The sequence below is a fragment of the Plecotus auritus genome, assembly GCF_963455305.1.
Source record: "Plecotus auritus genome assembly, chromosome: 10".
NCBI classification, from domain to species: Eukaryota; Metazoa; Chordata; class Mammalia; order Chiroptera; family Vespertilionidae; genus Plecotus; species Plecotus auritus.
The window spans coordinates 34,502,874-34,517,596 of record NC_137785.1 but is presented as its reverse complement, the minus strand read 5'-3'; the positions used below and the strand labels follow the sequence as shown (position 1 = coordinate 34,517,596).

At 41.8% G+C, this 14,723-nt stretch overlaps 1 protein-coding gene across 1 annotated transcript in view; it reads right to left on the bottom strand.

Moving 5' to 3' along the window:
* Positions 1 to 14,287, bottom strand: part of ZNF570 (zinc finger protein 570) — a 48,189-nt gene extending 33,902 nt beyond the window's left edge. The window contains exons 1-3 of the mRNA XM_080644816.1: positions 14,256 to 14,287; positions 12,688 to 12,771; positions 9,619 to 9,745 (exon numbers count right to left, since the gene is read on the bottom strand). Coding sequence (XP_080500942.1) covers positions 9,619 to 9,745; positions 12,688 to 12,720 — 160 coding nt within the window. The 5' untranslated portion in view covers positions 12,721 to 12,771; positions 14,256 to 14,287. The remainder of the gene's footprint in view (positions 1 to 9,618; positions 9,746 to 12,687; positions 12,772 to 14,255) is intronic.
* Between the last annotated feature and the right edge of the window lie 436 nt (positions 14,288 to 14,723).

The following is a 14,723-nucleotide window of genomic DNA, read 5'->3' as shown; positions in this document are numbered from 1 at the left end:
ATGGCTTTGTCCAGAGGAAATCGGACGTCTGGAAGATGGCGGTTGACCCGGTCTAATTAACATATTACCCTTTTATTGGTATAGATTATATAGGATAGGATTGCTTAAATGGTGGGGGGGGGGGGAGCCTTTTTCAACAGGAGGAGATGCTCTGGTGGACAAAAACACATAATCCCTATATCTGAACTGATAGCCAGCCATATGCACTATACTGCCAACTGGTCATTAAAAAATTGAATCACTTTCTTACACCTTACACCAAACAGCTGTTGCCCTTAAAAACCCCTCCTCAGTCCCCACCGTAGGTTCTGCCTTCACAGTTGACCCAGATTTGGTTCTGATTGGTCAGTTCCTATGCCAGTCAGCGTCAAAAGCTCCACCTCCTAGACAGCCATTGGCTCCTTGCACTTCACCCAGATTTGGTTCTGATTGGTTGTTTTTTATGCCAGTCAGCATCTCTGGGACTATCTCCGGGCCTGATCATACAGGCGGAATTAATCAGCAGCCGCCCCAGGCTGCTAGCCAGTGGGCTGAACTGCTGACCTCTGGGAGAGATAGAGAGGCTTGGCTGCTGGCGAGGCCCGAAGAGAGAAGCAGGGTCTGATCACCCTGCTTCTCTCTGGGCCTTGCCAGCAGCCACTGCTGTTGCTGATCAGTCCTGCCTCTCTCTCTCTCTGAGAGGTCAGCAGTTCAGCCCGCTCGCCTGCTGTGTGCATAGCCTGGCCTTCAGTCGAGCCTCTGGTTGTTGTGGATGTTATGACCCTGGCTCTTTATATATATAGATTATTTGGTACAAGCATCACACATTCAACCAAGCACTGCAGATGCTATCCAAAAAATCATAATGGAAAAGTGCTGGAAGATGGTGACTGGCAGGAAGGTAGGGAAGGAGAGAGTGTGAGAGAGTGAGGGAGCAATAGAGGAGTGTGTGGACTTGTGTGGTGTGTGTGTGTATGAGCTAGGGACAGTTAGATTCTGCAGGTCTTCCAAGGGGCTGCCAAACCGGGCAATCTTAGACAGCGGAGACCCGTGCACAACACGGACACTTCTGGGCGGCCAGTGCAGGCACAGAGACCACGCTATCTTGAGAAACAGAGCTGCTTGAGACTAGGATCCTGGCCTCAGTACCACCCAGTCTGGTATCAGATGCAAACCAGGACCCTGCAGCCACTGGGGACAAAGACCTGTGACCACAGCTGCAAACCAACAGACAACAAGAATCCAGACATCGCGGCCGCAGATTTCTGTGAGTCAAGGAGCCTATCCCCCTCCCCACAGGCTCGTGGGCAGAACCATAGTAAATGATACGGGCGTAGTGCCGCTACAGAAATTTGAGCCTGTGCACGCACAGAGCCTGTGAATCTGCTCCTTGCAACGCAATTGGGTGACCAAACCCAAAGCCCAAGCAGGGTGGCAGTGCCACCTAACTTCGATTCTGGGCAAGCGCACACGGAAGTCTGTTTTCCACAGCATAAGAGCAGACCTCTGGCCGACACAGTGCTACTGTGCAAGCTGACCAGGACCCCGATTCTCCGGGTGGGAGGCAGCATTGAGCACCACTGACTTGACTCTGTTTCTTATAGTGTGCACCTGGGATCCCTGACTCACAGCACATTCATACTAAGAGCCAGTGACTCCAATTCTAGGTGCATGCACACACAGGAACCCTGACTCTCAGTGAGAGGTTGCACGAAGCAACAGAGACTCTGATACTCGATTCTTGGTGCAGACACAGAGGAACTCTGACTCCTGGCACGCGCTAGGGGACTCCGATTTTTAGCACACGCCAACAGCGTGGTGCAGGCGGGACCCCTGATTCTAGGTGCACACACTAGACCACACTGAGCGCTGGTAAGACTGAACCTGGGAGAGCCTGGTTCCCACCAACCCATGGCAGCCACACGTCTTAGTGTTGGAGCACTTCAGTGACAATTGGGTGGTGCAAAGCTCCCACTGCACACAGCCCAGGTCCATGCAACCCAAAGTTTGAACCTTCTGGTGATAGTCAGAATGGGGAGACGAAACAATCCCCAGAGGAAAAAAAATGAGGAGTCGCCAAGAAAGGAAATCAGTAAAATTGAAGCATGCAACATGACCAAAAAAGAATTCAAAGTAATGGTAGTGCAATTCATACATCAGATAAATGAGAAAATCAACAACCTATCCAAGAAGCAGAAAGAAATGAAAAATGATATAGCTACAATCAAAAACACCATGGAAAGTTTCAACAGTAGACTAGAAGAAGCAGAGGACCAAATTAGTGAGTTAGAGAATAAGGTAGAGAAATAAGCTCATTCTGAACAGCAACTGGAGAAAAAAATTAATAAGCAGGAGGAGAGCTTAAGGGAGCTTTGGAAAAACATGAAATGAAGTAACATACATATAATAGGGCTGCCAGAAGGACAAGAAGAGCAGCAAGGATTAGAAAACCTATTTGAAGAAATAATGACAGAAAGCTTCCCAGATATGGGGAAGAAAAAAGTTACACAAGTATAGAGAGTCCTGAGAAACCAAGATGGCAGCATAGGTAAACACCTGAACTTGCTGCCTCGCACAACCACTTCAAAACTACAACTAAAAGACAAAACGGAGATCATCCAGAACCACAGGAAGGCTGGCTGAGTGGAAATTCTACAACTAAAAGGAAAGAGAAAAGCAGCTGTGGAAGTAAAGTGCAGAGGTACAAAGGCGGACGCATGCGGAAAGGGCTGTTAACTGAGTAGGCAGCTATCTTGTTCAATCGGGACGGAGACACAAGCTTCCGACTGCTCTGAAATCCAGTTCCGGATGAGACTCTGGGGACCCAGACTCATACGGGGAGAAACTGGACTGTCTGGCAGCGGGTGGAACGTGAGAGCGGCTTTCTCACAAAGGTGCTTGCAGCGATTACAAGGAATACTGAGACCCGGGAGCCACTTAGGGCAAGGCTGACAGGAAGCCATTGCTGTTTGAACCACTGTGAGACCCCGCCCCCCCACAAGCTGTGCGCAGAGGCTTTTGCATATGAATGGCCTGGTCCTTTGAAATCTAAACTTACCTAACAAACTGCAGCTGAGTCAGAGAGACCCAGAACATGCAAAAGAAGGCCCAAGACCCCACAGCAGCTTGCATTGCTTCACAGCTGGGCCTCATCTAGGCACCTCCAAAACCCAAACAAAGAAGAGGAATCTGAAGATCTCTCCATAGCTCCTGCTGAGTGGCCTCAGGCAGAGGCTAAATTAGCACCTCCTTGGAGATCCAAGAGCCAGTGTACCCAGTGGTCAGAGTGGGACCATCCAGATTACAACTCCTCAGATCCTTAAAGGACACAATTAGGGGACAGACTCAGTGAGCACCAAAGCCCCACTGAAGCAAGTCTTGCCCCATAAGTGTGTCTTCAGCACAGAAGTTCTCCCATCATAGACACAACTGATCCTCACAGCCAATTGGCCTGGAGGTCAATTCCTCCCAGTGATACCAACAACAATCAAGGCTTAACTACAACAAGACTGTGCACACAGCCCACAAAGGGGTGCACCAAGGGTGTCCACCTCAGGTAACTGGGGAGGCTGTGCCACTGGGCCCTATAGGACACCTAGCACACAAAGCCACTCTATCAACTCAGGGAAGCTGCCAAAATGCGGAGACAAAGAAACAGGTCACAAATAAAAGAAATGGAGGAAAGCAAACTACTGGATATAGAGTTCAAAACCACGGTTATAACGTTACTCAAGTATTTCATAGAAAAGGCCGTTAAATTTAGTGAGACCCTCGAGGATATGAAAAAGGACCAACTAGAAATTAAGCATACACTGACTGATATAAAAAATAATATACAGAGATCCAACAGCAGACTAGAGGATCACAAGAATCAAGTGAAAGATTTGAAATACAAAGATGCAAAAAACACCAACTGGAAAAGCAAAAAGAAAAAAGAATCCAAAAATATGAAGATAGTGTAAGGAGCCTCTGGGACAACTTCAAGAGTACCAACATCCGAATTATGGTGGTGCCAGAAGAAGAGAGAGAGCAAGATATTGAAGACCTATTTGAAGAAATAATGACAGAAAACTCCCCCACCTGGAGAAAGAAATAGACTTACAAGTCCAGGTAGCACAGAGAACCTCAAACAAAAGGAATCCAAAGAGGACCACACCAAGACACATCATAATTAAAATGCCAAGAGCAAAAGACAAAGAGAGAATATTAAAAGCAGCAAGAGAAAAAGTTAGTTACCTACAAGGGAGTACCCATACGATTGTCAGCTGATTTCTCAACAGAAACTATGCAGGCCAGAAGGGAGTGGCAAGAAATTTTCAAAATGATGAATAGCAAGAAGCTACAACCAAGATTATTCTACCCAGCAAAGCTATCATTCTGAATTGATGGTCAGATAAAGAGCTTCACAGATAAGAAAAAGCTAAAGGAGTTCATCACCACCAAACCAGTATTATATGAAATGCTGAAAGGTATTCTTTAAGAGAGGAAGAAGAAGAAAAAAATAAACATAAAAATTATGAACAACAAATACATATCTATCAACAAGTGAATCTAAAAATCAAGTGAATAAAAAAATCTGATGAACAGAATAAACTGGTGAATATAATAGAATCAGTGGCATAGAAAGGGAGTGGACTGACAATCCTCGGGGGGAAAGCGGTGTGAGGGTTGCTGGAAGAGACTGGACAAAAATCATAGACCTATGGATGAGGACAGTTGGCGGGGGGGTAAGGGCATGGGGTTGGGTGGGAACCGGGTGGAGGGGAGCTATGGGGGGGGGGGGGAAAGAGGAACAACTGTAATAATCTGAACAATAAAGATTTATTTTAAAAAATAAAAAGTACAGAGAGTCCCAAGCAAGATCAATCCAAAAGACTCACATCAAGACACGTCATAATTTCAATGGGAAATATTAACGACATAGAGAGAATCTTAAAGGCTGAAAGAGAGAGATAGAGAGTTACCTACAAAGGATCCCCTATCAGATTATTAAATGATTTCTCAATAGAAACACATCAAGCTAGAAAGGAATGGAAGGATCTATACAAAGTGTTGCAAAGCAAAGGACTGAATCCAAGAATACTCTATCCAGCAAGACTATCAATCAAAATCAAAGGGGAATTCAGGAGCTTCTCAGACAAAAAAAGGCTAAGGGAGTTTATCACCACCAAGCCAGCAGTGCAAGAAATGCTAAAGGGAATGCTGTAAAAAGAAGAAACCAAAAGGTGAGAAGGAACACAGGCACAAAAATAGAAATGACTACAAACAAGTACCTTTCAGTAATAACTTTAAATGTAAACGGACTAAATGCTCCATTCAAAAGACACTGAGTGGCTGAATGGATAAAAAAACATGACCCAAATATATGCTGTCTACAAGAGACCCACCTCAGAACAAGGGACTCACACAAACTGAAAGTGAAGGGATGGAAAAATATCTTTCAGGCAAATGGAAATGAAAAGAAGCTGGGGTAGCAATACTTATATCTGACAAAATAGACCTCAAAGTGAAGGCCTAACAAGAGATAAAGAAGGCCACTTCATAATATTAAAGGGATCAGTACAAAAACAGGATAACCTTTTATGCACCCAATGCAGGAGCACCCAGATACATAAAAAAACTCCTGGAAGATTTCAAGGGAGAGATCTACAACAATACAAACATAGTAGGGGACGTTAATACACCACTGACATCATTGGATAAATCTAATAGACAGAAAATCAGCAAAGAAACAGCAATCCTAAGTAACTCACTAGATCAGATGGACTTAACTGACATCTTCAGAACATTTCACCCTAAAGCCACGGAATATACGTTCTTCTCAAGTGCGCATGGGACATTTTCAAAAATAGACCACATATTGGGTCACAAGCAAAGTCTCCCCAAATTCAAAGATTGAAATCATACCAAGCATCTTCTCAGACCAAAATGGCATAATATTAGAAATAAACTATAACAAAAACAATCCAAAAATTTAAACACTTGGAAGCTGAATAGCATGCTATTAAATAAAGATTGGATTACCAATGAGATCAAAGAGGAAATTAAAAACATCCTGTAAACTAATGACAATAAAAACACAACAATCCAAAACCTATGGGACACAATGAAAGCAGTCCTGAGAGGGAAGTTTATAGCTCTACAGGCCTATCGCAAAACACAAGAAAAAATGGTAATAAATCATCTAACGCTACAACTCAAAGAATCAGAAAGAGAGCAAAAAGAAAAGCCCAGAGTGAGAAGGAAGGAGATAATAAAGATCAGAGCAGAAATAAATGGCATAGAGACCAAAAAAACAATACAAAGGATCAATGAAACCAAGAGCTGGTTCTTTGAAAGGATAAACAAGATTGATGAACCTCTAGCCAGGCTCACCAAGAAGCAAAGAGAGAGGACTCAAACAAAATCAGAAATGAGAGAGGCGAAATAACAACAGATCCCACAGAAATACAAAGGGTTGTTAAAAAAAAATACTATGAACAACTCTATTCCAAGAAACTAGACAACCTGGAGGAAATGGACATATTCCTAGAAAAATACAACCTTCCAAAACTCAATCAGAAAGATTCTAAAAATCTGAATAGGCTGATAACTATGGAGAAATTGAAGCAGTCATCAAAAAGCTCCCAGCAAACAAAAGCTGCGTCAGATGGCTTCACAGGGCAGTTATACCAAACACTTAAGGAAGAACTCAAACCTAACCTCCTCAGATTATTCCAAAAAATTCAAGAGGAAGGAACACTTACAAGCTCATTCTATGAAGCCAGCATTACCCTAATACCAAAACCAATGAAAGAGAATTATAGGCCAATATCCCTCATGAACATAGATGCCAAAATCCTCAACAAAATTCTAACAAATCAGATCCAGCAATACATCAGAAAGATCATACACCATGACCAAGTAGGATTCATCCCGGGGATGCAAGGATGGTACAATGTCCACAAATCAATAAACGTGATACATCACATAAACAAATTGAGAGATAAAAATCACATAGTCATATCAATTGACACAGAAAAAGCATTTGACAAAATCCAACACCCCTTCTTAATAAAAACTCACAGCAAGGTGGAAATAGAAGGATCATATCTCAACATCATAAAAGCTATATATGACAAACCCACAACCAACATCATACTCAATGGACAAAAAACTAAAACCATTTCGCCTTAACCGGTTTAGCTCAGTGGATGGAGCGTCGGCCTGCAGACTCAAGGGTCCCAGGTTAGATTCGGGTCAAGGGCATGTACCTTGGTTGCGGGCACATACCCAGTAGGGAGTGTGCAGGAGGCAGCTGATCGATGTATCCCTCTCATTGATGTTTCTAACTCTCTATCCCTCTCCCTTCCTCTCTGTAGAAAATCAATAAAATATATTTTAGAAAAAAAAAAACACACAAAAAAAACTAAAACCATTTCCCCTAAGAACAGGAACAAGACTGGGATGCCCACTCTCGCCACTCCTGTTCGACATAGTACTGGAAGTACTAGCCATTGCTATCAGACAAGAAGAAGAAATAAAAGGCATCCAAATTGGAAAAGAAGAAGTAAAACTGTCCTTATTTGCAGATGACATGATACTGTACATAGAAAACCCTAAAGACTCCATCAAAAAATTATTAGACTTAATAAATGAATTCGGCAATGTAGCAGCATACAAAATTAATGCTAAGAAATCTATGGCATTTCTTTACAGCAGTAGTGAACTTACAGAAAGAGAGACTAAAACAGCAATCCCATTTACCATCACACCAAAAAAATTAAGATACCTAGGAATAAACTTAACTAAGGAGATAAAAGACCTATATGCAAAAAAAAAAAAAAAAAAAAGGTCAATGAAAAAAGAGATAGAGGAAGACATAAACAGATGGAAGAACATACATGTTTGTGGATTGGTAGACTCAACATCATTAAAATGTCTATACTACCCAAAGCAAGCTATAGATTCAATGCAATTCCCATTAAAATACCAACGGCATATATCACAGACCTAGAATGAACTTTCCAAAAATTCATCTGGAATAAAAAAAGACCCCGAATAGCCACAGCAATCCTGAGAAAGAAGAACAAAGTAGGTGGGAATCTCAATACTGGATATCAAGCTATATTACAAAGCCACTGTTCTTAAAACAGCCTGGTACCGGCACAAGAACAGACATATCGATCAATGGAATAGAATAGAGAACCCAGAAATCGACCCAAACCACTATGCCTAATTAATATTTGACAAAGGAGGCATGAACATAAAATGGAGTCAAGACAGTTTCTTCAATAAATGGTGTTGGGAAAATTGGACAGATACATGCAAAAAAATGAAACTAGATCACCAACTTACACCATACACAAAAATAAACTCAAAATGGATACAGGACTTAAACATAAGATGGGAAACCATAAAAATACTAGAGGAATCCATAGGCAGGGAAATCTCAGACATATGCCGAAGCAATTTCTTCACTGATGTTGCTCGTAGGGCAATGGAAACTAAAGAGAAAATAAACAAATGGGACTACATCAAAATAAAAAGCTTCTGCACAGCAAAAGAAACCATCAACAAAACAACAAGAAAGCCCACTGTATGGGAGAACATATTTGCCAATGTTACCACCAATAAGGGTTTAATCTCCAACATTTACAGGCAACTCATACAACTTAACAAAAGGAAGATAAACAATCAAACCAAAAAATGGGCAACAGACCTAAATAGAATCTTTTTGAAAGAAGACAGAAGGAAGGCCAAGAGACATATGAAAACATGCTCAAAGTCACTAATTATCCGAGAGATGAAAATCAAAACGACAATGCGGTACCTTCTCCCACCTGTCAGAATGGCTGTCATCAACAAATCAACAAATGACAAGTGCTGGAGAGGATGTGGAGAAAAAGGAACCCTCGTGCACTGTTGGTGGGAATGCAGACTGGTGCAGCCACTGTGGAGAACAGTATGGAGTTTCTTCAAAAAACTAAAAATGGAACTCCCATTTGACCCTGCGATCCCACTTTGTGGAATATACCCCAAGAAGCTAGAAATACCAATCAGAAAGGATATATGCACCCCTATGTTCATAGCAGCACAATTCACCATAGCTAAGATTTGGAAACAGCCTAAGTGCCCATCAGCAGATGAGTGGATTAAAAAACTGTGGTACATCTACACAATAGAATACTAGGCTGCAGTAAAAAAGAAGGAATTCTTACTATTTGCAACAGCATGGATGGAACTGGATAGCATTATGCTAAGTGAAATAAGCCAGTCAAAGATAAATATCACATGATCTCACTCATTTATGGAATAAATGAGTTTCAACATAAATGTTTCAACATAAACTGATGAACAAAAAGAGATCCAGAGACAGAGAAGCATCGATCAGACTGTCAAACCTCAGAGGGAAGGTAGGGGAGTGTGGGTGTAAGGGGGAGAGATCAACCAAAGGACTTGTATGCATGCATATAAGCCTAACCAATGGACACGAACACCAGGGAGGTGAGGGCATGAGTGGGGGGGCGGGGCTGGGGGGTTAATGGAGGGATGAGGACACATATGTAATACCTTAATCAATAAAGAAATTTAAAAAAAAGAAAAAAATCATAATGGTGGTAGCAAAGAGCCCCTTATGAAGAGAAGCTTAATTCTTACCCAGTGATACCAAGATCCTGTAGTTCTCCAACATCACATTACTGTACAGATGCCTTTGAGAAGAATTTAGACAATCCCACTCCTCTTTGGAGAAGTCTACAGCCACATCCCCAAAGGTCACCAACTCCTGAAGTGAAATAAGTGAAAGTAAAATAACCTCATCTCTTACCACATTTAACTCATTCATTTTGCCCAGCCACAATGGGGTCTCCCTGATATTACAACCTTAAATATGTAAAGCATGATCCCCTTCAGGGCTTTTGCACTTCTCAGATCATTCTGTATAAAAATATCAATGCTCATGCCCTAGTTCTCTATTCACAAACCCTATTTTTCTCAATGGCACTTAATTTTTTTGTTATTTATTGTCTGTCCCCCACCTTCACTAAAATATAAGCTCCAGGAGGGCAAAACATGTTTTTGTTTCAGCCACTGCTATATTCCCAGGTATAGAACAGTATCTGGCACAGGTGAGGTATTCAAACATGCACTGAATAAACAGAATTAATAAATGAATGGTTTGAAAAGTTCAAGAACCTGTAAGAGGATTAAAAGTGGGACCAGAAAGTATTTACTATATCTCTAAAAAATGTGGTAGACCACATTAAAATTCAATACTTCAATCAAGAGAACCTTAAATTTTATGTAAAAGAATAGGTGTTCCACTCATAATACTACTTCTGCCTAAATAGGTTGGGCAAAGTTCTTATAAACTTGCAAGTCATGCTGTGATTCAGTTGGATTCCAGATTTCTATAATGTGACCACTTGCTGATGAAATTAACATACAGTGTGTGTGTGTGTGTGTGTGTGTGTGTGTGTAAAATATATATATTTTTTACAAAAACTTTTATTCTTAATTATATGAAGTAGTTTGTGAATTTTGCCCTCTCTGTTCTGTCAATAACATATCTCATATGTTGCAGAAACATTCCTGTTAAGAGTTTGGTTCATATTGTATATATGCTTTCAAAAATGTCTTTTTTAGTTTATATAAATACAGGATATCCCAAAACAATGTATACACACTTTGAATGATTATAAAATCATTTTCAAAATTTAAAAGAATCTACAGAAATGAATAATTTTTTGTCCTATGCCTGTTTTGAAACTGATAGCTGTTCTGGTCCAGGCACTGCTGATAACATGAAGCAATGGAATTACAAACATATGAATCATTTTATTTGTTATTTATGCAACAGAAAGACACCTAGTTTTATGCCTCATGAAGTCAGACTATATCAATCACACTATCCCTCATTTCAGTTATCTACCAATTCCTGGTAGATACCAAGTTTCTGTCATTCCTTGAACATATGGCTCACTGTCACTCTTCCCAATGCTATTCCTGTTATAATCTTTGGTCATTTCAATATCCATAAAATAATCCTCACAACAGCCTGGCCTCTCAGTTCTCCAACCCCCTCTCCTTCAATAATGTTGTTCTCCACACTTCTAAAATCAAGCTTCCATCATAATGCCCCAGACCTTGTCATTACCAAACCCTCCATAATCTCAACTCTTCAACTCTGACTTCCCATCTTCTATATTCTAACTTGTGCTCTATGGTATCCCAATTAGGATAATCTCTCACCCCAACAGATCCTACAGATCATTGACCTTGCCATGTTTTCACTGCTCTTCATCCCTGCATACCTTCAAGTTTCCATTTCTATGGAATCAACATCAGCCTAAGATATATACTCATCTTTAAAAAACTTTGTCCACCAGTTTCTCCTTCAATCACCACCCATTTCTCTTTTTTTGCTTACAGCTAAACTATTTTATAAAGTTGTCTATACTTTCAATTATTTCTATCCCCACCATGAAGAGGAATGACATAATATAACCGGATCACTTCAGTTGTTCTGTTGAGAACAGACTAGAAGAGAGTAAGTTAGGAGAGTATAGCAATGATCTAGTTGAGAGATGATGATTTGACCAGGAACAAGAAAGTGTTGGTATTAAAAAGTGGTCAGGCCTAACCGGTCTGGCTCAGTGGATAGAGCGTCGGCCTATGGATTCAAGGGTCCCAGGTTCGATTCTGGTCAAGAGCATGTACCTTGGTTGCAGGCACATCCTCAGTAGGGGGTGTGCAGGAGGCAGCTGATTGATGTTTCTAACTCTCTATCCCTCTCCCTTCTTCTCTGTAAAATATCAATGAAATATATTAAAAAAGGTGGTCAGATTCTAGATATCTTTTGAAAGTGGAAGGCTTCTAGCTTCAGCACTTGAAATAAGGAATATGTAAGAGTTTCCCAGCCTCTATCTTTGTCACATTAGGTTTAGTACCAGTGAGATTGATCCTATTAAAATGAGAATCAGATCATTAATTCCTGTGCTCTAAAACAGCAGTCACCAACCGGTGGTCCGCAACCGGTGGTCCGTGAGGTCCAAAAGGTTGGCAACCACTACTCTAAAACATCCAAAGGCTCATTTCACTCAGTTGAGATGTCTGAGTTTGAGGTATCTAGTATATAAAAAAATGAAGATACTGAGTAAGTAGTTGGATATACAAGTCTTGATTATAGGAAAGAGGTCTGGTATACAGTTTGGAAATTATTGGCATATAAATGGTATTTAAAGCTGTGAGACAGGATAAGATCAACAAAAGAGTGACTATAGACAGAGCACAGAGGAGGACCAAGGGCTAAACCCTCTTAGTTAATAGGTGCTTATTAAAAATTTGTTGAATGAATGTTTGGGCAGAGACTAGAATAAAGAAGTTGGTCTGTATCTGAGGGAACAGCATTCCAGGCAGAGGGAATAGCAAGTGTAAGGCCATGAGTTAAGAATATATCCAACTCACTACAAGGAAGCTAGTGTCACTGGAATCAAGTAAGTTATAGACAGGGTGAGAAAAATTAGATGAAGTCAGAGGGCCAGATTATGTAGGGCCTTGTTAGCCAAGGGAAATACTTCAGCATTTATCCTGAATGGGTGAGAATCCATTGGAGAGTTTTAAGAAGTAACGTAATTGATTACACAGAAAAACCTTCAGCAGAAGAAAAATTAAGGTTTGCTTGTTTCAAACAGCAGAAAAATATTTCAGGAAAAAACACCAACTCACCTGGTACACGGTTTTAAGAAGGTCAACTGCCATTCTATCCTTTTCTTGGCTCTTCTGTTGGAAAATGGCAGTGTTCTTAGATGACTAAGATGGAAAAGAGAACATGAGAAACTAGGTTTTCTTGCAGCATCCAGAATCACCAGCCTAAAGGTTTGCTGCTTCTCTCTTCCTATAAAGAGAGGAGCTCCTGCTAGCATGGCTCAGTGGTTAAGCATGAACCTATGAACCAGGAAATCACAGTTTGATTCAGGGTCAGGGCACATGCCTAGATTGTGGGCTGGATACCTGGTATGGGGCATGCAGAGGGCAGCCAATCGATGATTCTCTCATCATTGATGTTTCTCTCTCTCCCCCTTCCTTCCTCTCTGAAATCAATAAAAAAATATATATATTTTTAAGAGAGGAGCACATGCAGCCACTGTGGAAAGCAGTATGGAAGGTCCTCAAAAAATTAAAAATGGAACTCCCATTTGACCCAGTGACCCCACTTCTAGGAATATATCCCAAGAAACTAGAAACACCAATCAGAAAGGATATATGCACCCTTATGTTCATAGCAGCACAATTCACCATAGCTAAGACTTGGAAACAGCCTAAGCGCCCATCAGCAGATGAATGGATTAGAAAACTGTGGTACATCTACACAATAGAATACTATGCTGCAGTAAAAAGGAAGGAACTCCTACCATTTGCAACAGCATGAATGGATCTGGAGAGCATTATGCTAAGGGAAATAAGCAGGTCAGAGAAAGATAGATATCACATGATCTCACTCACTTGTGGAATATGATGAACAACATAAACTGATGAACAAAAACAGACCCAGAGATAGAGAAGCATCGATCAGACCGTCAAACCTCAGAGGGAAGGTAGGGGAGTGTGGGGGTCAGGGGGAGAGATCAACCAAAGGACTTATATGCATGCATATAAGCCTAACCAATGGACACAGACAAAAGGGGGGTGAGGGCACGTGCTGGGGGGGCGGGGGGAAGGGTGGGAGCGGCTGGGGAGAGGTCAATGGAGGGGAAAAGGAGACATATGTAATACTTTGAACAATAAAGAATTTAAATTTAAATTTAAAGAGAGAGAGGAACATAATGGATACCTGGGGATTTATTTGCATAACCATTTAATCCATGCCTAAATCACTTCCTAATTTATTTTTTTAACAATAGATTTTCTAGACTTTATAAATAAAAACTCCGAGTAATATAATCATTTATAAAAGACAACACAACTAATAAATAACAACACCAAGATCAACTAAAGATCTTCCTGACTCCACAGTCCTCTTCAATAGATCAGTGGTGGCACACAGTCTCAACCTCCACAAATACTCACTGATTCTTAAAAAACGACAGCGTCGACCACCATTTTACAGACATCACAGTCAGAGGCCACGGGTATGGACACAGTCTCCGCCCTCTCTCCCATGCCCCCAACCTCAAATACTAGGGTGTTACAACCCGTGGTCTCGCTCACAGCCCTCACGGAGCCGAGGGTATGGGAACGAGGGGCAGAGAACACTCTCCACCCTTGCTCACAGTCTCACTCTCCGTGACACTAACCTCGGACTTACTCGCACCCACAGTCACACAAATACGATGTGTGCCGCACATCGAGTGACAGTCTCACACGGCACCATAGCAACTACCATGTCACACGGAGGAGCCCGGACCCCACGGCCCGATGACTCACAGGCCACTCCTCAGCCCACTCCCTACCTGCAGAACTGAACGTCCTCGCCCCCAAGGCTCCGGCAATTTCTATTAGGGCCCACCTACAGCCTTGAGTGCCTGATGGAACCCAGCCCCTGCGGCCCCGGAAAGAAGGGACAAAGAGGCCACCGACTAATGCACGCGGTGTCCACTGGGAAATGTAGTCCAGACCAGGAAAAAGCCCGCAGCAGACGCCGCGGAGTCCAACTGCGCCGCACTTAGGGTTCCAAATGCCACCCCCAGGTCCTCCCACGCGGGCCTCTTCCAAATCTCCCAAAAGAAGCCCCAAAGTCCCTATTCCTCTTAGCTCTGGGCCTG